This window comes from Mustela nivalis, assembly GCF_964662115.1.
Source record: "Mustela nivalis genome assembly, chromosome: 7".
In the NCBI taxonomy this organism is placed as follows: Eukaryota; Metazoa; Chordata; class Mammalia; order Carnivora; family Mustelidae; genus Mustela; species Mustela nivalis.
Genome location: NC_139026.1, coordinates 102,923,928 through 102,949,843, shown reverse-complemented (window position 1 = coordinate 102,949,843; position 25,916 = coordinate 102,923,928). Strand labels below are relative to the sequence as shown.

Genomic DNA, 25,916 nt, shown 5'->3' with positions numbered 1-25,916 from the left:
GAGGGTGGCTGGTTATGGACATTGGGGAGGGTATGTGCTCTGGTAAGTGCTCTGAATTATGTAAGACTGATGATTCATAGACCTGTACCCCTGAAGTAAAATAATACATTATATGTTAATAGAAAAAAAGAAAAGAATAATAAATTCAATTAGCAACAACAAAAGAAAGAAAGAAAGTCATCTTACAAACTTTCTACCGGCTGTACGATAAAGTCTAATTTTCTTAGCTAGATGATTCTTAATAATCTTGCCCCAACCTTCTTTTCAGGCTCACAATAGAGCCACTTTTCTCACACCATCTTCTTCTTGCTCCCAGTGTCCTCTAGCTTAATCACATTGCTGTAATTTTCCAAACACACCATCTTTGTTCATGTTCATGTTGAACATATTTGCACAGACTGAAATGTCCTTCCCATTCATTCCCTGGTAAAATGTCTTCAGATGTAATTCATATATCAGTTTATCTGAGGAGTCTTTCTCGACTTCCCCAAACCCAGCTCTACACTCCCACAGCATTATTTATACTTAGTTTTTAATTCTTATCACGTTGCATTCATCTGTTAATAGGTACAAAGGCAAGAAACATGTTTGTATTTACACAGTATCCATCACAGTTTTTGGAATGTAGTAAGAACACCATACTTTTTTTTTCTATTAAATGAATGATTGTTTCTGTCCATCTTTAATGCTATAATTTGTTCTTTATAAATCCAAAAAATGCTAAATATCTTGGCTGGAATTCACCTCTGCCCACCAGCAGGGGGTAGCAGCTACACAATTCAAAAGTTCTGGACTGGAGATTAGATTAACTGTCCCAGAAATCAAGCTAATTTTCTCCTATGTGTGATTCTCCAAGTATATGTGATTTAACCGAGTTCAACAAAAGCATCTTTGTTAGAAATGTCAGGGGCCTCATACAACTCAAATTTTGACTATTTTTAGAAATATTTTAAACATGAAAATAAAGGTCAAGTTTTCCTGACTTTTTCCACCAGTAAAGTATTTTTCAGCTCTTTATTCTTTGCACACATACAAAAAACTATTTATCACAGGGTTTTTAATTCTGATTTACCTTTGTTCAGGGTACTATTATCTATCATGAAATTGTACTTGTTAAAGTATAACTGTCCTAAGTCTTAGGGTTGCTACAAATGCAGTGATAAGAATTGTAATGAGATTTCAATCACAGTTTATAAATATTCCTTACTTAGAATGGACCCTAGTGACCTTGTGGGTGAAATCTTGCACTTTTAATATGACAGACTTGAATTCGAGACTTATTAAATCATTTGTCCAAAGACACAGTTGGTTATGAAGTCAGGATTGGAAACTCATGTTTCATGATTTACAAATTAACATTTTCTTCACCCCACCACACTATTTAAATACAAGAAGCACCCAAGATACTGGTACAAAAATAGAACACTTGTGTAGTTTTGTATCCATATCATTTTTTTTTCATTTAATATAAGCCATAAAGATAACCTCACAAGTACACAGAAATATATGGGCTATTTACAGAAGAATTTTTATAATTAGAATATGGAAATAATCTAAATGTCCATCAAATCTGGAATTGATCCATTCCATAAATAAATAAGTTATGGTACATCTATCAGTGAAGTACTATGCACCTATTAAACACTGAAATTTGTCTATATGCTCAGATATGAAAAGGTAAGTTAATAAGTGAAAAACTGTAAGGTCCAAAAAGGTATAATATTAGGTCATCTATAAAAAATAAATATAAGGGCTGCCTGGCTGTTTCAGTCAGTAGAGCATATAACTCTTGATCTTGAGATCATGAGTTCAAGACCCATGTTGGGTCTAGAGCTTACTATTTTTTTTTTAAGATTTTATTTATTTATTTGACAGACAGAGATTACAAGTAGGCAGAGAGGCAGGCAGAGAGAGAGGAGAAAGCAGGCTCCTGCTGAGCAAAGAGCCCGATGTGGGGCTTGATCCCAGGACCCTGGGATCATGACCTGAGCCAAAGGCAGAGGCTTTAACCCACTGAGCCACCCAGGCGCCCCTCTTTTTCATATTATATACTTCTTTATGCTACTGTTGTGATAAATAACTTATAACAGTAAATCAAGAACTATGCATATAAAAAAAAGAACTATGCATATAAAATTTCAATACATGAAAATGAAACTATGTATTATTTATGAAGTCATACATATGTAATAAAAATATAAAAGCCATTAGGGGAAAAATGGTTATCTCTGGAGAAAGAAAGAGCTAAAAGATTTGGGGAAGAAGGAGTATTTATCTTTTAAAAGTATCTGAAGTAGGGGCACCTATTGTGGTCCTGCAGCTACTGGGTCAGGTGAAACTGGTCCAGTATGTGAATTTGGCAATCTCTAATTCTTAGGTCAGGAATTCTGACTTTGTCCAATTGATTTACTCTGTATCCCCAATACATAAGACACGCCTGGGACATGGTGTGTTCAATCAAGAGCTACAGTTAGAATGATGGTGACCTAGAGGCCTAAGCGGGGAAAAATACCAAGCAAGTCCTAGAATTACAGAATTTAAGATCAAAGCCACCTTAGCATTTGTGGAGAAAACTACCAGGTCCTGCAACCCTGAGAAACAAAGGATATGTCTCACTTGTTGATGCTGACCTGAAGTTCCAGATGAGAACTCTTGATAGGATTCTTTTTTCTGATAAGAAAATATACCTGCTTCCTCCTAGGTGTTCAAGCTTTAAGAGTTACAAAACGTGGGTAATAATTTGGTCCCAGAGAGGTTTGCAGCAATAACTCATCCTTTGAGAATCTCCATGCCATCTCAAGAACATGAGGCATGTGGCAGGTGTGGGATGTAATTAAGAAAAGGATCAGACGCTACAGCTAAATATATCTGATTTTCCTCCCAACTCTGTCCTCTCATACTGCACCAATTACATTTACCAAATGTAAATCAAACAGAAGCAATTTCTAGCCCCTACTATAGTTACTCTGTAGATAATTTTCTAAGGAAATACTTGATTTCCAGAGTAATCTCCTTATTGAGTGAAGAGTTTTGGACGACATTCCTCATGACACAACTAGTCACAAAATTTTTTTGAATTGGTCCACATCCAAGAATGTGGGGCAATGGAACTGGTGGGAGTTTGGCTGTTTCTAGTAAAGTTGAATGTGGTCATACCAGGAGTACTCCTCCAAAGTAAGCAACTTCTGCATATGTTCACTAGGTACAAACATACAATCGGGCTGAATGTTCTTAGGGAAAATGCACAAGAATATTATTGCAACATTGTTTACCATTTATACCCATTTATGAAATAAATGTCCAGCATTAGAACAAATCAACTTGGGTATATTGGTATAATAAGACAGTGTAAAGAGTGAACATGAATGAACTACTCACGATGTGCAGCAAAAAGGATAGATCACAAAAACACAATGTTGGTTGGGGAAGAAAGAAAAAAGTAAGTTAACAAAAGAAATAACTAGATTGTCCATTTGGGCAATATTCAAAAATGAACAAATCTAAAGTTGTATGTTTTTGGGAAATATATTTCAGTGGCAAAGCCATTTTCAAATGAAGGGAAATGATAAATACAAAATTCCCAATTGTGGATACTGGGGGTCGGTGAGGGGTGGGGAGGAAGATTAAGGTGGGCATGGAGTGTGCTTGAATGATAGTGATAGCATTCTACTTTTAAAACAGGATGAAGGGGGGGTGCCTGGGTGGCTCAGTGGGTTAAAGCCTCCGCCTCCAGCTCAGGTCATGATCCCAGGGTCCTGGGATCGAGCCCTGCATTGGGCTCTGTGCTCGGCGGGGAACCCCCTCTCTCTCTCTGCCTGCCTCTGCCTTCTTGTGATCTCTGTCTGTCAAATAATTAAATAAAATCTTTTAAAAACAACAACAACAAAAAAAACAGGATGAAAAATTTGAAAAAATTGGATGATAAACTCATGATAACATTTCATTATTATTTAAAATGTACATATTTGGGGCACCTAGGTGGCTCAGTCATTAATTGGCTGCCTTTGGCTTAGATCATGATTCCAGGGTCCTGGGCTCAAGCCCCCCATCTGGCCCCCTGCTGGCTGGGAAACCTGCTTCCCCCCTCCCACTCCCCCTGCTTGTGTTCCCTCTCTCACTGTGTCTCTCTCTGTCAAATAAATAAATAAAACTCTTTTTAAAAATGTACATATTCAAATAAATAAATAAATAAAAATTAAAATGTACATATTCATTGCAGAATTTTCCAAATGTGTTATATACCTCACATTTAAAATGTGATATGTGGGGGCACCTGGGTGGCTCAGTGGGTTGGGGCCTCTGCCTTTGGCTTGAGTAGTGGTCCCGGAGCCCTGGGATTGAGCCCTGTGTCGGGCTCTCTGCTCGGTGGGGAGCCTGCTTCCTCCTCTCTCTGCCTGCCTCTCTGCCTACTTGTGATCTGTCTTCAAATAAATAAATAAAATCTTAAAATAAAATAAAATGTGATATGTGAAGCAGCTAAGTTGTTAGTTATTGATTCCAACAATAAACATTCTGTATGGCAACAATAATGGTATTAACTGATATATAGCACATTGAAAATTACAAAATGCGGGGTACCTCAATGGGTCAGTTAGTTAAGCCTCTGATTCTTAATTTCAAAGTCATGGGATGGAGTCCTGGGTTGGGAGGGGGGTCCTCACTCAGCAGGGAATCTGCTTGAAGAGTCTCTTCCTCTCCCTCTACTCCTCCCCCTGCTCACATGCTCTCTTCCTCTCTAAAATACATCTTTTTTAAAAACTACAAAATGTGGGGCACCTGAGTGGCTCAGTCAGTTGAGTATCTGCCTTTGGCTCAGGTCATGATCCCAGGTGGGCTCCCTGCTCAGTGGGGAGTCTGCTTCTCCCTCTCCCTCTGCCTGCTGTTCCCCTCCTTGTTCTCTTTCTCTGTCAAATAAATACATACAGTCTTAAAAATTAAATACATACATACATACATACATACATAAATACAAACTAGAAAATACTTTCACATACACAATCTCATTTATTTCTCACAACTGTCTTCGTGGGTCAGTAGTATTATCCCCATTTTCATCAAAAATATGCTGAGATACAGAAAGATCTATTGATTTGGTCATTCAAATATTCAAATATTCAAATATTTAATGTTTAATGTCTAATATTTAATATTTAATGTCAGGAAAAGAATACCTTATATTTCTGGTACTAATGCAATAGCTGCTCATAATTTACATTTATGTTTGCATGTATTATTAGTAATACTGTGTATATGGTTGAATTATAGTAATGAATAATGATTACTGAATACTGAATACTATTCTACATGCTTATGTGCATTATATCATTAATCCTCACAACAGATAGGTACTATCATTATCCTGCTAGTTTTACAGGTGAATAAACCGAAACACTGTGATTAACTAACTTGTCTACTGTCACAAGTGGCAAACAGATCTAAATGTTTCCAAGACCAAGTCCTTAACCAGCATGCAACTCTACCTCCGTAATCCTTTTTTTTTTTTTTTTAAGAGGGAATAGAGAAATGGGAGAGGGAGGGGCAGAGAAGGAGGGAGAAAGAGATTCTTAAGCAGGCTCCATGCTCAGTGTGAGCCCAACGCAGGCCTTGATCTCACAATCCTGAGATCACAGTCTGAGGCAAAATCAAGAGTCAAATTCTTTTTTTTTTTTTTTTAAGATTTTATTTATTTATTTGACAGAGAGAAATCACAAGTAGGCAGAGAGGCAGGCAGAGAGAGAGAGAGGAGGAAGTAGGCTCCCTGCTGAGGGGAGAGCCCGAAGCGGGACTCGATCCCAGGACCCCGAGATCATGACCCGAGCCGAAGGCAGCGGCTTAACCACTGAGCCACCCAGGCGCCCAGAAGTCAAATTCTTAACCAGCTGAGCCACCCAAGTGTCCCTGCCTCCGAAATTTTTTCTTCTCCCTCCAACCTCTCCATCCAGTTAATGGGCAGAATATGCAAGACTTTTAACAATTCCAGGAGATCCTTATTATGAAATTTATATCTGTGAATTTGCCTATTTGCTTAAATTTATTTGTAACGCCAAGATCGATATTCCCCAAACCTTTCACAGTTATTCATGGACACACAAAGTGGCAGAAAATTTGACTCACTGGAAATGCACATATTCAGCTGAGATTGAACAAGGTAATACTGTACCTTCTTGTTTAATCTCTCGTATTTTTTTTGAAGGTTTTATTTTTATTTGCAAGAAGGAGAGTGTGGGGTGGGGGTGGCAGGGAGCAGGCAGAAGAAGATAGAGAAGCAGACACCCCACAGAGCAGGGAGCCTAATGCAGGGCTCTTATCCCAGGACCCTGAGATCATGACCTGAGACAAAAGCAGACATATAACTGACTGAGCCACCCAGGCGCCCCTCACCTCTCATATTTTAAAGAAGTGCCCTCTGCAGTCTATGTAGTGCCAAGGTTTTTGTATATTTATGGTTTTTCTTGATGTTTTCTGTTTAAAACAGCCCCCCAAGCAGAACGCCCGAGTAGCAGCAGAGAGAGAAGGAGAAGCAGACTTCTGCTGAGCAAGGACCCTGATGACAAAGAGCTCAATCCCAGGACTCCAGGATCATGACCCAAGCCAAAAACAGATACTTAACCGACTGAGCCACCCAGGTGCCCCATCTTTATGATTTTCTTTCTTCTTTTTTTTTTTTTTTCAGTATAACAGTATTCATTATTTTTGCACCGCACCCAGTGCTCCATGCAATCTGTGCCCTCTCTAATACCCACCACCCAGTTTCCCCAATCTCCCACCCCCCACCACTTCAAACCCCTCAGAATGTTTTTCAGAGTCCACAGTCTCTCATGGTTCACCTCCCCTTCCAATTTCCCCCAACTCCCTTCTCTTCTCCATTTCCCTATGTCATCTGTGTTATTCCTTATGATCCACAAATAAGTGAAACCATATGATAATTGACTCTCTCTGCTTGACTTATTTCACTCAGCATAATCTCTTCCAGTCCCGTCCATGTTGCTACAAAAGTTGGGTATTCGTCCTTTCTGATGGAGGCATAATACTCCATAGTGTATATGGACCACATCTTCCTTATTCATTCGTCCATTGAAGGGCATCTTGGTTCTTTCCACAGTTTGGCGACCGTGGCCATTGCTGCTATGAACATTTCTTAATAACATTTTCTTTTTGCTAGCTTACTTTATTGTAAGAATACAGCATATAATACATATACAAAATGTGTGTCGATCACTATTATTGGTAAGGCTTCTAGTCAATGGTAGACTGTTCACAGTTACGTTAGGGGGAATCAAATATAACATGTGAATTTTCGGCTGTGTGGAGGGTCAGCTCTCCTAACTCCCATGACGTTCAAGGATCAATGTATAGCGATCAGTTGACCAGAATGCTATGATATCTGGATTTCCTCTAGTAGCAGTGGTTCAGAACTTGCCAATTCAGTGTTCTTGGTGACTTTGCGGAGCATAAACTACCATGAATACTGAAAGAATAGAGCACTCATGCAGGAGCAAGGTGTCTAAGAGGATAGGCTCTGCAGGCCCGCTGTCTGGTTCGAATTCTGCCATTTACATGGTGGCATGCACATGGATAACTCACTAGCCTCTTTGCAACTCAATGTCGTTTTTGACGACGAGATACTAATATTAGTACCTATCTCATCACCGGGCGGTTGGGAGAGCTATATACGTGAAACCAATGAAGAGCTTAGCACAGTGTCTGGTAGATAAACTCTCAGGGTGTAAGTTATTACTACTATTGATACTAATTCACATTTGAAACAAGAGTTACCATGTTCATTTAGGTTAAGATAAGCACTGACACATTGATTTTCAGTATTTCAGAAGCTACACAACAGAGAACATAACTAAAATGGAGTTACCAGGGCTCCTGGGTGACTCAGTCATTAAACCTCTGCCTTTGGCTCAGGTCATGATCCCAGGATCCTGGAATGGAACAACACACTGGGCTCCCTGCTCAGCGGGAAGCCTGCTTCTCTCTCTCAATCTCTCTCTCTGTCCCCCTGCTTGTGTTCCCTCTCTTGCTGTCTCTTTCTCTCTCTCTCTGTCAAATAAATAAATAAAATATTTTTTAAAAATTAAAAATAAAATGGAGCTACCATTCTAACATGATTTTTCCCTCAATGGCTGGCAAATGTGGCAAATATATAAGGAATATCTCATCTGAAATGGCCACGTGTGATATTGTGACTTATAATAAATATGTATCTTGATCTCTGCCCCTAGTTCTGTACATAGAGCTCCTAAAACCCTTGTAACTTCCCAAGTGATAAGAGCATTAGGAGCTATATATTTGGTCTTTGAACTGGATTCCTGGCACAGGGGTCCTGAAACTCTTGTAACCCATGGGTGACAGGAGTGACGTTTCTTTATGAGGCAGTTCTGGGTAGGCTTCCAGATGGCTCCCAGATGAGGGTTCTGGAGAGACAAAGCCATGATTCGAAGCTTGAAATTTTCTGCCCCATCCCCCACCCTCCTTGAGAAGCTAGAAGAGTGGGAAAAGGAGTTAATAATTGATCACACCTGTGTGAGGAAAATGCCATAAAAACCCCAAAAGTGGGCACCTGGGTGGCTCAGTGGGTTGAAGCCTCTGCCTTCAGCTCGGGTCATGATCTCAGGGTCCTGGGATCGAGCCCCACATCGGGCTCTCTGCTCAGCGGGGAGCCTGCCTCCCCCTCTCTCTGCCTGCCTCTCTGCCTACTTGTGGTTTCTGTCTGTCAAATAAATAAATTTAAAAAAAAAAAAAAACTTAAAAAAAAAAAAAAAGTATGAGATTCAAAGAACTTCCAAGTTGGTGAGCACAGCCACACTGGGAAGGTGACATGTTCCACCTCGCCAGGGGCAGAAGTTCATAGGGCTATCACCTATGTATCTCTTCATCTAGCTGTACACATGTATTCTTTCTAGCATTCTTTAATAAACTGATAAACATAAGTATGAGTTTCCCTGAGTTCTGTGAACCACTATAGTAAATAAAGCAACCGGAGGGGGAGGAGGTCATTGGAATGTCCAGTTTGTAGCCATGAGGCACAGAAGTCATGAGTAATCGTGGGACCTGCCCCTTGCCATTAGCACCATTAGTGAAGAGCAGTCCTGTGGGACTTGGTCCTCAGTCTGTGGGATGAAACACTATCTCCAGGTAGATGATGTGGAATTGAGTTAAATTGACGCCAGCTAGTCTCACGGAATTGTTTGATGTGGCAAGGAAAAAAAAAAAAAGCCCGCAGGTGCGGTGACCAGAAGTGTCAGAAATGAAATGTCAGCTGTATGAAGGAGATACACAGAAAAGGGAGAAGTGGGGTTTTTTTTTCCTACCAGAGGGGAACACTGGGTGGTTTCCCAACACAGTATCACCACCTTCTGTTGCTTTTTACTGAAGATGACATGAGGAAAAAGAAAAGAAATGAAGACATTTTCTTTTTTTATTTTTTATTTTTATGTTCAGCTAGCCGACATGCAGTGCACCATTAGTTTTTGATGTAGTGTTCAACAATTCGTCAGTTGCGTATAACACCCAGTGCTCATCGCAACACATGACCTCCTTAATGCCCATCGCCACTTTCTAAGTAACGCACAAGTAGGATAGCTAACATACAAAATCCACCAAAGTTTACTCAACAAGTTATGTAGACTTACACTTAGGAGAGCTATGTGTTCCTCAACAGTCCTGAATCCTGTCCCCATCAAAAAACAGGGGCCATAGGGACTATGGATTCTCATCAGATTAGATAAAGCACAAACCAAAAGCTTGTCCCCTTGTCCACTTTCAGTTTCACCGAATGAAAACCCCAAACGGTGTTCGTGAAAAATGTGGGTGGACTCAGTTTCCTTCCCCTTCAATCTCCATCCCTTGGCTATCCTAGGTACATACCATAATGGTAAAATAATGACCAATAAATCAATAGAGGAAACATTTACTTTTCTTTAAACCACTCAGATCTGAATGATTTATCATGCTGAACTTGACTGACTTCTTTCAAGATCTAGGCATACGTGCATCAGATACTTTGATGGGATGAACAGGTTTTTTTGCTTTGTTTTATTTACTTTTCAACTGAATTGCTTTCCTTTCTGAGTGACTTTCTTCTTCAATTTGTTTCCCTTCTTGGTTCTACTATAGCTATGTGCTAGAGGAAGAAGGGAGTACATCTAATCCACATTCCTGAAGAGCCATGGGCTAGGATTTGATTTGACAGAAAGGACATGTCTTAACAATGGGAAAAGAACATTCTGTAAGTTATTTGTTACATGTCCAAGCTGGGAGAGTGGTTGTGATATAATAGGCAAGACTGGAAGCCACGTAATGTTTTTGGCATAATTACTAACATTTATTGAGTCCTATGTGCCAACTCTCTTTCAAGGGCTTGGCATGCATTTATTAACTCCTAACAATCCTAAAGAGTACAGTGAATATTCCCCTAAATCAGTCATTACCCATCCAGGAAAAGAGAAACCATTGTAGGTACATCAAACAGGATATTTAATATAAGGACCTGGTTATGAAAGCGTTGGGAGCGCTAGAAGGATAAAAGGGGAGGAGATGATAGAATTGCGGGTGACTGCTCCCGTAGAATTGGAGAAGCATGTCACCTAGAATGGGCAAGTATGCCTTTGGCTTTGAGGCTGAGGGCTCTTGCTGCTGTCCCAGGCATCTAAGAATGCATAGGTCTGAGGAACCAGTAATCCCACTAGAGCCCACAGGAGCCAGCAGCTGCCTCAGCCACGTGTCCCATCCCCTTTGCAGGAGTTACCACAGTTGTATTCTACTACAGAGCCAGAAGCTAAAGGATTCCCTGTTTAATCAATCTCTTTCTGTATGTGTGTGCATGTGTGTGTGTGTATATAATATAGTTATACATATAGTTTTAATGGCTAGTCTGTTTTATGGTTTTTGTTCTTTTTTACTTTTAAAACAGATTTTCAAGGCGCCTGGTGGCTCTCTGTTAAGTGGCCGACTTGATTTCAGCTCAGGTCATGATCTCAGTGCGTGAGATCAAACCCATGACAGGCTCCCTGCTGGGTGTGGAGTCTGCTTAAAATTCTCTCTTCCTCTCCTTATACCCTACCCCCAACCCACTCACAAGTGTACACACACTCACTGTCTCTAACATAAATAAACAAATAAGTAAATAAATAAATAATAAACTAAAATAAGTAAAATAGATTTGCAATCCTGGGCAGCTGTCTGCCTCAGTCAGTGGAGCATGTGGCTCTTGATTTCCTGTTTGTGAGTTTGAGCCCCACATTGTGTTTAGAGATTAGTTAATGCATCAATTAAATTTTTAAAAAAAGATTTGCAGTCATGGTGAACAAACTAAGTTCCAGAATCAAATGCAATGCTTCCCTTTACCTTTCACCATCCGATAGCACATTAGCATAGACCTTCTGGTAAAGCCTATTCAGAATTCCACTGGAGAGAAGGTCCAGGAAATGTGGTGCCCAGGCTTCCAATAGAGAGATAGTAAGGAAAGATGGGAATGGGCTTCAGTTCAATAGATAAAATCTGACACAATCCCCATTTTGCAGGTGAGGAAATGAAAACAGAGTTTAAATCATTTCTGTACAGTCACAAAATGAACTGGCAAAGCTGGGATTCAAACTCCGTTTTCATCAAAGTCCTTAAGGGCAGAAACTTTGTTGTATGTTTATTTTTTAATTCTCTCGGGCAAAAAAGGCTAGAGGTTCTGTGATTCCAAAGATTTTAATTTGGCCAGGCAAATACAAATTGCCATCACTGAAAATGTAGAATTAATCAGTAGCTCATAAAAGGTTTTAATATGACTGACTTTGTAATATATATTCAAGATTTCATTCTTTCTAGAGCATCTAATCTCTGCTTAGATGTTTATAATTTAGATATTCAAAAGGAGAAAACATGGGACTGACTGACGGTTCAGTCAGTTAAGCCTCCAAATCTTGATTTTGGCTCAAGTCATGATCCCAAGGTCCTGAAATCAAACTCCGCGTCAATCCCTGTGTTGGGCTCCATACTCACTAGGGAGTCTGCTTGTCCCTCCCTCTCTCTCTGCCCTTTCTCCTGCTCGTGCTCTCTCTCTCAATCTCTCAAAAAACCAAAATGTTGGGCGCCTGGGTGGCTCAGTGGGTTAAGCCGCTGCCTTCGGCTCAGGTCATGATCTCAGGGTCCTGGGATCGAGTCCCGCATCGGGCTCTCTGCTCAGCAGGGAGCCTGCTTCCTCCTCTCTCTCTCTTTGCCTGCCTCTCTGCCTACTTGTGATCTCTCTCTGTCAAATAAATAATAAAATCTTTAAAAAAAAAATGTTAAAGAAAAAAAAAAAGGAAACAAATGATAACCACATAAGTTTCCCTAATTTTTCAACATTACACCACAAAACAACTAGTACTTTATAAGAAAGGACAGATATAATTGCTTTATAATCTTTAGAAAGACTGAATCCACTTGAGAAACAACCTTAAAGACTCTGAAATCTTTGAATTATATTCAAAAGTCAACATCCTTTTCAACCACATATTCTTTCATTCATTCATTCATTCATTCATTCATTCATTCATTCATTCCCATATGTTATACCAAGAATGTAACAGGCATTGGACATAGAAACAAAGTCATGATCTCATAGGGCAGAGAAACAGATAAAATGTTATTTTTTCTGCACTACAAGGGCCTGTAAAATTTCTACCCATCTTTAAAGTCTAGCTCAAGTGCTACCTCTTTAGTGGTCAGTTTGCTTCAGTAAGAATTAGTATTTCTCTCATGTTTCTGGGCACATTGGGAACCTCCCAGCAGCACACCCCCCCCTTTTTTTTTACTGGATAAAATATTTTATTTTTCTATAGAAAGATTTTTTAAATATTTTTATTAACAGATAATGTATTATTTGTTTCAGGGACACAAGTCTGTGATTCATCAGTCTTACACAATTCACAGCACTCACCATAGCACATACCCTCCCCAATGTCCATCACCCCGCCACTCCATCCCTCCAGTCCCCTCCACTACAGCAACCCTCAGCTTGTTTCCTAAGATTAAAAGTCTCTCATGGTTTGTCCCCCTCTCTGGTTTTGTCTTGTTTCATTTTTTTCCTCTCTTTCCTTATGATCCTCTGCCTTGTTTATCAAATTCCATATATGAGTGAGATTGTCTGATACTGTCTTTCTCTGATTGACTTATTTCATTTAGCATAATATCTTCTAGTTCCATCCACATCTTTGCAAATGACAAGATTTTGCTTTTGATGGCTGCATAATATTTCTCTCTCCGTGTGTGTGAGTGTGTGTGTGTGTGTGTGTGCACACATATATACACATCTTCTTCATCCATTCATCTGTTGATGGACATCTAGGCTCTTTCCAAAGTTTGGCTATTGTGGACATTGCTGCTGTAAACATTAGGGTGCACATGCCCCTTCAGATCGATACATTTGTATTTTGGGGGTAAATACCCAGTAGTGCAATTGCTGGGTTGTAGCTCCATTTTCAACTTTTTGAGGGACCTCCATACTGCTTTCCAGAGTGACCCAGCAGCCCTTATTAGGTTATAATAATGTATATCTCTCATTGTATCTATATCTCCTACAGCACAAAGCATAGTGTCTGTGGTAGGAGCAGAGTACATGTTTATGATACTGAACTTAATGATAAAGACCTTACCTTTTGCAAGTGGAAAAGATGCTCTCAAAAAAAAAAAAAAAAAAAGATATTCTCACCCCTATCAGTGAAAGTATAAATTGATGGAATCTCTGTAGTAGGAAATTATATATCTTTCAAAAATATAAATGCACATACTCTTAGACTTAGCAGTTATAACTCTCAGAACCTATTCTACAAAAGTGTTCGTGGATGTGTAAAATACAAAAGTAAAGTACTCATTGGAGCATTGTTTGTAACTGCTTTAAAAGTTGATTTTAAAAAATAGGGCACCCTGTGACTCAGTCATTGAGCATCTGATTCTTTGTTTCAACTCAGGTCATGATGTCAGGGTGGTAAGATCAAGAGCCCTGGGTAGGACTCTGATCTCAACAGGGAGTCTGCTTGAGATTCTCTTTCCAACTCTCCCTTTCCCTTTGCCCCTCCCCCTGCTCATGTTTGAACTCTCTCTCTCTTTCTATCTCGCTAAAATAAATAAATAAATCTTTGAAAAAAAAGAGTTGATAAAAACAGACTATTCACCAACAGAGGACTAACTGATTAAAGGGATAATATGGACCAATTTAAAAAATATTATGTGGGGGGACCTGGGTGGCTCAGTAGGTTAGGCCTCTGCCTTCAGCTCAGATCATGATCCCAGGGTCCTGGGATCGAGCCCCGCATCAGGCTCTCTGCTCGGCAGGGAGCCCTCATCCCCCGCTCCTGCCACCTGCTGCTCTGCCTACTTATGATCTCTGTCTGTCAAATTAATAAATAAAATCTTTTAAAAAATGATGTGGACTACTATGTCCAGATATGAAAAGGTAAATAGAAAAAGCACAAGACAATATATGTAATGTAATTGCATTTATATTTATGAAAGAGTTTCCTCCAGGGAGTAGCAATAGGATAGCTAGGTATTCTGGAAATTTCAGTTTTCATTTCATTTTAGTTCTTCTATATTTAAAGTTTTTTTTAAACATGAGAATGAATTATTTTATGTATATACATATAAAATGTGTATATATGCACACTTATGAGAATACTATCTTTTGTATGCTCACTATTTGTGCTTTCTGAATACCTTCATTATTCCATGTTTCCAAATACTAAATTAAAATAAAAAAACAGAATATGGGGTGCCTGGGTGGCTCAGTCTTAACCATCTGCCTTTGGCTCAGGGCATGATCCTGGGATTGAGCCCCACATCAGGATCCCTGCATGGCGGGGAGTCTGCTTCTCCCGCTCTCACTCTCCCTGCTTGTGTTCCTTCTCTCGCTGTATCTCTCTGTCAAATAAATAAATAAAATATTTTTTTAAAAAAACAGAATATAATTAATAGAATTATATGCACCAACATTGAAATATGTTCTGACATATTGTTAAGCCAAAAAGCAGATCATAAAATCACATGTAAATTATAATCCCATTTTTTGCTTGAAACTACCTTTTTAAAAGATATGTGTTCTACTTAGAAAAAATTTACAAAGAATGAATGTGAAGCTATTAAAAATAGTTACTTCTAGGCAGTGGAATTGGAAATAAAAACTTTCATTCTTTTACCCTTTAACTTTTGTATTATTTCAATTAATCTTCTTTATATGTACTACTCTGTCATTAGATAACAATGGACATCAATCAATCAGTCAATCAATCACTCTCTTGGCATTTTTCTTGGGTCTTTCTGTCTTAAAAAATTTCATGGTGATTTCTCTGCAAACAAGAGGAGAAGCAGATATTGTTTGAACAGTAAGTTGATTAATATGGACTGAAGCCTTTACCCCAGGCAACAGTCTTCAAATACATTTGACCCAAGTGAATTTTATTTCATATGCATACATGTAAAAAAACAATGTGAGTGAGAATTTTTAAGAAGTATACTTTAAGCTGAAATCATTGCTTCAATCTTCTGTATGCCTTCTTGATGAAACAATCTAGTTGATTGACTATTCTGTCCATCCCCAATACCCGAAACATTCTCCCACCCACCTGCCTCTCATTTTTCTCCACTTGAACATTCTAAATAGCATATCAGCTTCTCCTGTCTATAGAGATCTTTAAGGACCTGCCCAGGGATGCCTGGGTAGCTTGACCAGTTAAGCGTCCTACTCTCGGTTTCTTCTCAGGTCAAGATCTCATAGTCATGAGATCAAAACTCCTGTTGGGCTCTGCGCTGAGCATGGCATCTGCTTGATATCCTCTCTCTCCCTTTGCCCCTCCCCTTGCCCAAGCTTGTGCTTTCTCTCAAATAAAATGAAATTTTTTTTAAAAAGTCTTTAACAGTACAAAGGGCTGATATCCAAGGTCTATAAAGAACTCCTTAAACTCAATACACACAAAACAGATAATCATGTCAAAAAATGGGCAGAAGTCATAAACAGATACTCCTCCAATGACGACATACAAATGGCTAACAGACACATGAAAAATTGTTATTATCACTTGCCATCAGGGAGATTCAAATCAAAACCATACTGAGATACCACCTTACACCAGTTAGAATGGCCAAAATTAGCAAGACAGTAAACAACATGTTCTGGAAAGGATGGGGAGAAAGGGGAACCCTCCTACACTGTTGGTGGGAATGCAAGTTGGTGCAGCCACTTTGGAAAACAGTGTGGAGATTCCTCAAGAAATTAAAAATAGAGCTACCCTATGACCTTGCAATTGCACTACCGGGTATTTACCCCAAAGATACAGATGTAGTGAAAAGAAGGGCCATCTGTACCCCAATGTTCATAGAAGCAATGGCTACAATCACCAAACTGTGGAAAGAACCAAGATGCCCTTCAACGGACGAATGGATAAAGAAGATGTGGTCCATATACACTATGGAGTATTATGCTTCCATCAGAAAGGATGAATATCCAACTTTTGTATCAACATGGATGGGACTGGAAGAGATTATGCTGAGTGAAATAAGTCAAGCAGAGAGAGTCAATTTTCATATGGTTTCACTTATTTGTGGAGCATAAGGAATAACACGGATGACATAGGGAAATGGAGAGGAGAAGGGAGTTGGGGGAAATTAGAGGAGGAGATGAACCATGAGAGACTGGACTCTGAGGAACTAACTGAGGGTTTGGGAGGAGAGGGTGGGTGGGTGGGTGGGTAAGCCTGGTGGTGGTATTAAGGAGGGCACATATTGCATGGAGCACTGGGTGTGGTGCATAAACAATGAATTCTGGAAAGAAGTTTAAAAATTAAATAAATTTTTTTAAAAGTCTTTAAGGATCTACCCAGATCTTACTTCTACCTTAAGACTTTCCTAGATTGTCCCAGGCTAAACGAAGCCTTTCTGTTATGTTGTACTATTTTACTTCTACTGGCACTTCTGCTATCATAGTCTGGGTTGTATTGAAGGGGGATCTTGGGTGTGTATAGGTGCTTACTCCTACTAGATTGTGGACCTCTCAATATTAGAACATAGTTTAATTAATCCGATTTTGGAACGGCATGTTTCTTTACACATAATAAGCATTCAGGAGATGTTATTTGAGGTTCTTATATCTGGTTTATGCCGGTCACGCCTTCCAGCCACTCAGCACCCCCACCCTTACATAGCATAGGGTCATGTGTATGCGTTTCTAAAACGCAAGCAAAAACCTACCAAGTGAGAAGCTTATGTACAGAAATTCTCTCTTTAGCTGTATTCTGTGTTCTTCAGAAAACAATTATGCCCTCCCACTTCTGCTTTTTTTTACTTTTCTTATCTGAAACATTGAGGAGTGACTCATTTCAAAACTCATCCTGTGAAGTCAGATAGTAGTCAAAAGTGTGGAGTTTCCTATATCACAAGAAGCGAAGAGAGGGAAGAGGAAGCGCTCAGCAAATTTCCTAAACATACTTCATAGCTTGATTGTGGGTAAGTATGAGACCCACACGGGATTTGTGGGGACCTCCAGACCTGTGCTGAGGCCGTCAGCTACTGTCTCAGGGTTTTGGTAAGAAAACCTACATTCACCAGACAACTTGTGCTTCTTCTGTTTATTACTGATAATGATTTGAGGGTCGTTATCTCCTCTTCCCCCCATTCCTTCCCCAACTTTTCTTTCTTTTGTTTTATCTCCATATCCATCTTTCTTTTACTAAATATCCCATGTTCTAAATTATCTTCATTCTTCATATTTTCATTCTAGAACAAATAGTGAATTTTATGCCATTTTTTCCTCTTAAATCGGCTATGTGTCTCTTTCTGAATTTTGAGTCCAGCTTTTCACAATAGCTAATTCTTCAAGTCAGTTGCCTTTTTATATATATTTTTCTCACTCCTATTTCCTCTTTTTTTTTATTCTTTTGCTTATTATTTTTTTTAAGATTTGATTTATTTATTTGACAGACAGAGATCACAAGTAAGCAGAGAGGCAGCCAGAGAGAAGGGTGGGGAAAGCAGTCTCCTTGCTGAGCAGGGGGCCCGATGCAGGGCTAGATCCCAGGACCCTGAGATCATGACCTGAGCTGAAGGCAGAGGCTTAACCCACTGAGCCACCCAGGCGCCCCTACTTATCCTTTATTGTTACCAACTCTGTCTCCCTATCATTAGTATTTGATTATGGAATCTACTTTCTTGTCCTGTTATAACTGAATTTTAGTTTCAGGAATGTCTTTATCCTTTTAACTACTTTTGGCCAATGTAGTATTTAAAACTAAAAAAGAAAGAAAGAAGGAAAGAGGAAGAAAGGGGTCTACCAGTCACAAATGTAGAGGTATCTTTCAGCCAAAACACTTGGAGAAATGTAAAAAGTGATCTTGTTTATTCTGAAAGATTTTTAAGACTGATTTATACATGCTTTCAAGGCAGATGATATGTGATATTTAAAATATAGTTCATACCTATGGCTTTATTTATATTGGAATCTTGCTCTTTTTAATCTATTTTTTAAAGATTTATTTATTTATTTTAGGGGGAGAGAGCACAAGGGGGAGTGGGCAGGGGCACAGGGAGACAATCTCCAGCAGATCCTTCCCAATGCGGGGCTCCATCCCATGACCCTAAGAACATGATCTGGGCCAAAATCAAGAGTCAGTTGCTTAACAGAATGACCCACCCAGATGACTTTCTTTTCAGTCTTTATTACTTCAGTTTGTGCAGCTCTCGGTACCTTTCCCATGTTATTGTTAATAATTACAATACCGAAGCCTTTTTAGTTCTGTGGTTCTTTGTAGTAGAAAGACTATTGGACTTAAGATCTTATAGCCCTCCTAGTTGTGAATATGTGACAGTCCCCTAACTTGCTGAGTTTCTGTGTCAAAAACTGCAAAATAAAACTAGAGACAAGGAAAAATAATTGCTATGTTTCTTTTCAGTCCTAGCTTCTCTGATTCTATCCCTCTCTCAATACTTCACAGATGTTGGCATGACTATGTATACTGGAGCAGGACAGTGGACCAGGGTAGCTGCCGTGCCCAGCAAGGAAAGAAGGGGTCCTGATAAGACTTGAGTATTTGAGTGCATAAGGCTACAGAGAGGGAGAATGATAATCACTTCTTCTTTTCTATTATTTTGTTGACTCGGTTATTTTAACTTCTGCTAATCGTGTAAGACCCTATGACAGCATTTGGTTAGCTCAGCAAAATTCCAAGTCACAAAAATATTTTGGGACTCTATGAAAGGAAACATAAAATGCTATTATAGCCAGTAAGAACTGGAAACTGGAAACCAAAAGGGAAGTTAGAAGAGACAGTGTATTTAATGGATTAAGTGGACAATAATAAAAATTTTAAATTTAGTTGAAAAAGAAAATAAAGTAAACCCCAAACATGAACATCCATGCACTGAAGTCATCTTTGATCTTTATGTCATAGAATCCATTGTGGTAACTTCGGTAGAACAAGCACTTAGGTAGAAGACTCATTTTTACCACTATGAAATTTAAGGCCAGAATAATAGATAAAACAGTCATGACAATAATTATAATACAGGAATACCTGGGTGGCTCAGTTGCTAAGTGTCTGCCTTCGAGACAGGTCATGATCCCAGAGTCCTGGGATCAAGCCCCGCATCGGGCTCCCTGCTCAGTGGAAAGTCTGCTTCTCCCTCTCCCACTCGCGCCCTTGTGTTCCCTCTCTCGCTGTGTCTCTCTCTGTCAAATAAATAAATAAAACCATTTTAAAATAATAATTATTATAATGCAAGGCAAAATGCTTCGCTGCACAGAGAATATGAAATGGAGATTCAACACATACACACACACAAATTTAAGAGGTCGAAGAACTAATTTCTTATTGAGACTTTAAGAGGAGGTTTTGAAGAAGAATAACATTTGAGCTTATTTGAGGAATGGCTAGAATTTCAACAGGTAGCGATTAAGAATGCAGGACAAAGGAGGTTAAGGTGAAGAACATAATTCCAGACAGAAGTAAACAGCATTAGCCAAAATAGTGAGTTGTTCAAGAAAGCTATAAAGTAGGGTGCATTTATGGGAGTCTTCGGAATTAGGGGACGGTAATGTCAAGAGGCCAAGAGAATGGAGTTGTGGATAAAGACAGAGAAAACGATGTTTGGATTTGTTATTTAGAAATAATTTTAGAGGTAACTTTAGCCCAGTGATGGGTCAGAAGACAAATTACAAAGTGTTAAAAAATTACAAATTCCAAAGGTTAAAAAGTGAGTGGTGAGAACAACAGACCCTGAGACAAGCTAGCATCCCTGACAAACTATGTTAAAAAAGGAGAGAGAGAGATACTTAAACATAACATTTAGATGCAAAGTGTGATCCTAGATTGACTATAACTGTGGATCAATCAGCTACAGAAGATGTTTCGGGACGGTGAGAAAAAAACTACGTCTAGAAAAAACCAGACAAAGACTGAGTATTCCTTAAGGTAAAATATTACTGCATAATGTGGAGACTAGCTGAAAAAAGGAAATCAGTTTATACAACAGTATGCATGCCAGTTCATAGCAGCACTGTTCACAAGAGCTAAAAGATGAAAACAATTCAGATGTCCATCAAGAGATGAGTGGGTAAGCAAAATGTGGGGTTTACATACAATGGAATATTATTTAGCCTTAAAAAGAAAGAAATTCTGACATATGCTACAACATGGATGAGCCTTGAGAACATTATGCCAAGGGAAATAAACCAGACACCAGAAGACAAATGCTGTACAATTCCATTTATATGAGATGTCTAGAGCAGTCAAATACAAATAGTAACAGAAAGTAGCCTGGTGGTTTGCCAGCGGCTGGGGGAAGAGGGAAGTGGGGAACCATTGTCTAATAGAATTAGAGTTTCAGTTTTACAAGGTGAAAAAACTGTGGAGGTTAATTGTACAATAACGTGAATATACTTGATACTGCTGAACTTTATACTTAAAAAAATGGTTAGAATGGTAAATTCTGTGTCATGTTTATTTTCCCATAATTAAATAATTTTTAAATATGCACAGACTAACCAAGTTTTGTTAAATTTTAATTAAGAAAAATATGCATACACATATACATATAAATGCAAATATATGTATATATTCATGAATAACGTTTTTAAAAAACAAGAAAGAAATGACGTGTGTTGAGGGAATCGATGCTGAGAGAGTAAACAGCTCCTGAAAAATTTGAAAGCAAAAGGAAAAGATGAGGTTATATCTAAAGATGTAACTGGGGGCGGCACCTGGGTAGCTCAGTCCGTGAAGCAGTTGCCTTCAGCTCAGGTCATGATTAGAGAGTCCGGGGATTGAGCTCCTTGCTCATGCTCTCTCTCGCTATCTCTCTCTCTCTTTCAAATAAATAAATAATCTTTTTAATCTTTTTATTAAAAAGTAAAGATACAACTGAGTCTACATTACCTTTTTTTGTGGTAGTGAGTCATTGAAAATCTGGTGGAGGGATTGGATGGACCTTCTACCCTCATAGAATTGGGAATATGCAACCTTAAAATCTTACATACTGTTCGAGGTGGTGATGGAGCTCCATAAAGCCTTTTTGTGGATCGAAAGCTGGGAACCTCTGGTCTAAAGTTATTGTTCATCCATTTAGCTTATTTTGTTGCTGTTTTTTTTTTTTTTGTCTTGTTTTGTTTTCTAAGATTATTTATTTATGTGACAGACAGAGAGAGAGAGCAAGCACAAGCAGGGGGAGTGGCAGGCAGAAGGAAAAGCATAATGTGGGACTTGATCCCAGGACCCAGGGATCATGACCTGAGCCAAGGGAAGACACTTAACCAACTGAGCCACCCAGGAACCCTGCTTGTTTTTAGTAGGGAACACTGGGTAAGGAAAGGAACAAGTGCAGAATGTGATATTGGAATTGCAAGAAAGAGGAGAAATGTACATTGACAGGAACTTCCAAATGAAATTATGATTTTGGTACACATTTAAGTTGATATGGTAGATTTTAACGATCACAGAATGTTTTCGTGTGGTCCAGTGTGAAGTTAAGGAATACAGACTAAAACAGGGGCCTCTGTAGTCTACAGCATTATGTGGGAGGGTTGTAATTCTAAGGATATGCTTTTTAAGAAAAAGATAGTTTTTAATATTATTGCTTATATTTTTAGAGAAGTTCAGCAATGGAGCCTTCCTCTGCTGATAACAGTTCAACTGACCTACCCTCAGAACCCTGGTACGAACCCCAAGTCATTCTCTCCATGGGCATTCTCAGCCTCACTTTCTTACTGGGGTTGCCAGGCAACGGGCTAGTGCTGTGGGTGGCTGGCCTAAAGATGCAGCGGACAGTGAACACCGTTTGGTTTCTCCATCTCACGCTGGCTGACTTCCTCTGCTGCCTCTCGTTGCCCTTCTCCCTGGCTCACTTGGCGCTGCAAGGACACTGGCCCTATGGCTGGTTCCTGTGCAAGCTCATCCCCTCCATCATCATCCTCAACATGTTTGCCAGCGTCTTCCTGCTGACTGCCATTAGCCTGGATCGTTGTCTTTTGGTCCTCAGGCCAATCTGGTGCCAGAATCACCGCAAGGTGGGGACAGCCTTCGCTATCTGCGGATGTATATGGATGGTGGCTTTTGTAATGTGTATGCCCGTGTTCGTGTACCGGGAAACATTCGCTGTAGATGACCATTACATGTGTGGCTACAATTTTAGTCCCTACAGCTCCTTTGGTTATTCAGACTTCACCAGTGATCTACTGGAAAATGGGTCTCTTGACAACTCCACTGTGCACCTGCCTGGAGAAATGGATGAGGGATTAGAGTCTTTCTCTTTACAAACAAATGATCTTCCTTGGACAGCCACCACTATCTATTCTCAAACATTTCAAAGACCTTCTGGAGAGTCACTCCCTGTGGATTCAGCTAAATTATCTAGTCAATATCCATATTATAATTTTCTTGCTGGTGAGGTCTCATCTATAAGCCCCAGTGGGTTTCCTGTTGAAGATCGCAGAACTAACCCACCAGATAACTCTGAGAGTTTTCTCTCTACAGATTTAGAGCTTTATTCTGGTACTTCCAGAAACTCTTTATATGCATATGAGCTATTCCGAAATCTCCAGGATTATGATCTAGGCCAGTTTTCATACGACAATCAAGTACTAACACCCCTGATGGCAATAACCATCACTAGACTAGTGATGGGTTTCCTTCTGCCCTTTATGGTCATGGTGACCTGTTATGGCCTCATTATCTTCCGAATGCGACGCGGCCGCTTCACCAAGTCTCGGACCAAAACCTTGCGAGTGGCCATGGCTGTGGTGGTTGTCTTCTGTGTCTGCTGGGCTCCATACCACATTATTGGAGTCCTATCGTTGTTTTTTGACTCAGAAACTCCCTTTGGAAAAGCTCTGCTATCTTGGGACCACATGTCCATTGCTCTAGCATCTGCCAATAGTTGCTTTAATCCCTTCCTCTATGCCCTCCTGGGAAAAGATTTCAGAAAGAAAGCCAAACAGTCCATGAAGGGCATTCTGGAGGTGGCTTTCAGTGAAGACCTCACACACTCTACCAGTTGTCCCCAAAGCAAAGTCTTTTCGGAAAGAAACAGTATCAGTACACCTGTGTGAAGATATGGAGCCAAGGTTCTTAGGTATTCACCCAGTGTGACGTGTTTCTGAAGCAACAAGTGGTATTGTGAGCAGGGGATTCCAGAAGCCATCCAAGAATCAGTCCATAGGTTCTCAAAGTATGGTCTGAGACTAGAAGCATCTGCATCACCTGGTAACTTGTTGGAATCACCTAGAAACTTGATGAATCGGAATCTCCGGGGGTGAGCCCCAGCAAGTGTTTTAATGAACTCTCGTGTTTGTGATGAATGCTAAATTTGAGAATCATCCCCCAAATTAGTCTATTTCTACCCAAACTAAGCCAGTGAGATCAGGGAAAACCTAGTCTGTTTTAAAATGATTTTTCCATCATGAACTTTTTTCTTTGGGAGTGTCCAAATCCCCTCCCAGATGCAATTTAAAACCATTTTGTCTAATCTTACATGAGTCAACAATGATTGTCTCTTTTTGGCTTTGTTGTGGGGGTGGTGATGTTTTCAAATGAAAACAAGGTTGCAAAAAGACAAAGTCCATGAAAACAAGCAGTTATGAGACGCAGTCTGGAACAGAGTACAATATCAGATGCTTGCTATGTGCAATATTCCTGGATACGGGACATGGGAATTCCACGTTTCCATTATTACAACTGAATAGGCATCTACTGTGTAAAGACAGGCTGCTAAGGCATCTGAAAACTTACTCATAAAATGGCACATAAGCTGTGGTTTGGGGAGTTTTCTGTTTACTTAGTCTGCCTATTGATAGAACCATCTCTCTTCCATTCCTCCTTAACCTCCTTTATTCCCTTATTTCTCCCCTGCCTCTAAATCTTCTTCTGTATTACACTTTGTGCACCTAATAACCTCTAATTTCTTAAGATTCAAATTGCTCCCCTCCTCTTGCTTGAAACTAACATTCCCTGAGAAACTCATTTCCAGTGAGAAGAGGAGGAGGGTGGAGGATGGAGCAGTAACCCTTGAATTCACTGCACAGTGACTGAGTACCCTCCAGGAATACCATCAAACTTCGTAAAGCACAGCTACGCTTGTGTATCATTCACCAGGTATATCTTTGGGTTTTTGAAATGAATTTTTATCTTTCCCAAAGTAATAAATGCACATAATTTAAAGAGAACCCAAGGCTTATAATGAAATATAAAGTTTCCTGCCCCTCTCTGCCCAGCCAATCCCTCCTCCCACTCCCATCTCCCAGAATAACACTTGCAACAATTTTAGACATTTCTTCTGATATTTACCATGAAAATCATGTGCTTATGCAGCTAGTTTTCATATACACGATAACATCACTTCTTGTCTTGAAAGATGAATTTTATCCACATTCATACTTTTTACTGACCATCATCCTAATATTCATTAATCACCATACTTCAGTTGGCTCCTGACCACACTTTCTTCTGTTCTGTGGATCCATCCTAACCCCACATACAGCCTTCCTTCCATTCTTTCATTCCAAAAAAAAAAAAAAAAAAAAAAAAAAACAACTTACTTAACCCTATCACCTTCTCATTTGTCTGTGTATTTAAACTTTATTGTGTTAAACTTCTAAAATCTCAGGGTTTTTGTACTATAATATAGCCTCCCCTGGGTGGAATATAATTATTTAGTCTAAAAAAAAGAGAAAATGAGATGTTTTAGACTTGCAAGGCACTATTATTTGTTCAGTGATTGGGGTGAAGCTCTGGACTACAAATAAGTAATAACGTGCTATGCAGAAAAATTGCAAATCACTGAGAAGTCATTCAGGTGTGAGGTAACAATGTGTGACATGATGTAATATTTGCAATGCTGCCTTCCAATGTAATCTTCTTATGTATTTGATATGAATAAATGCTTGCTTTCTTGTGGTTCCTCGTTGAGACTGGGATTCATGGATCCTCTTAACTGTTTGATACTCAGAATATGTCATAATCTCTATACATACAGCAAATCATAGTAGGCTTGCCATAATCGCAATTAGCTAGGATCCTGGAAGTCCCAACGCATCTTACAAGACCTGGATGTAAGTCCCAAACTTCTGCATTTAGTGTACAGGATACGGGGGTGATGACATAGCTATAAGATTCCACAGTTGTTATTTCTGGATTCCCTTTGAGAGTTCCATCCCTGGGAAATGTATTCGGAAAACAAAATCTTACGATTGGAATTCCCTCCTTTCTTATGAAAAACTCTGCTAAGTACCTGTGAGTATTTGCCAGGAAGTCCCAGATGGAGATCCAACTCCTCCCAAAACTGTAGTATCTCTGATCTTTGAAATATCCCAGAACATAGGCAAGGTGGCCTAGTCCACACACCGAGCTATAAGGGGTGACTGCCTCTCCCAACAATATTTCACTATATTTAATAGCATTTGG

At 39.5% G+C, this 25,916-nt stretch overlaps 1 protein-coding gene across 2 annotated transcripts; it reads left to right on the top strand.

Moving 5' to 3' along the window:
• The first annotated feature begins 17,414 nt into the window (after positions 1–17,414).
• Positions 17,415–25,413, top strand: C3AR1 (complement C3a receptor 1). 2 transcript variants are annotated; one of them, XM_082742562.1, is made up of 2 exons: positions 17,415–17,475; positions 22,109–25,413. In XM_082742562.1, the coding sequence occupies exon 2, from the start codon at positions 22,121–22,123 to the stop codon at positions 23,564–23,566; it is 1,446 nt and encodes a 481-aa protein (XP_082598688.1). In that variant the 5' UTR covers positions 17,415–17,475; positions 22,109–22,120; the 3' UTR covers positions 23,567–25,413. The 2 variants fall into 2 exon arrangements, with proteins under 2 accessions (XP_082598688.1, XP_082598687.1); XM_082742561.1 differs by lacking the exon at positions 17,415–17,475 and adding an exon at positions 17,490–17,554.
• The last annotated feature ends 503 nt before the right edge of the window (positions 25,414–25,916 follow it).

What these genes read in the sequence shown, in the direction of transcription:
- C3AR1 (XM_082742562.1), top strand. Translation starts at nt 22,121, where the DNA reads ATGGAGCCTTCCTCTGCTGATAACAGTTCAACTGACCTACCCTCAGAA.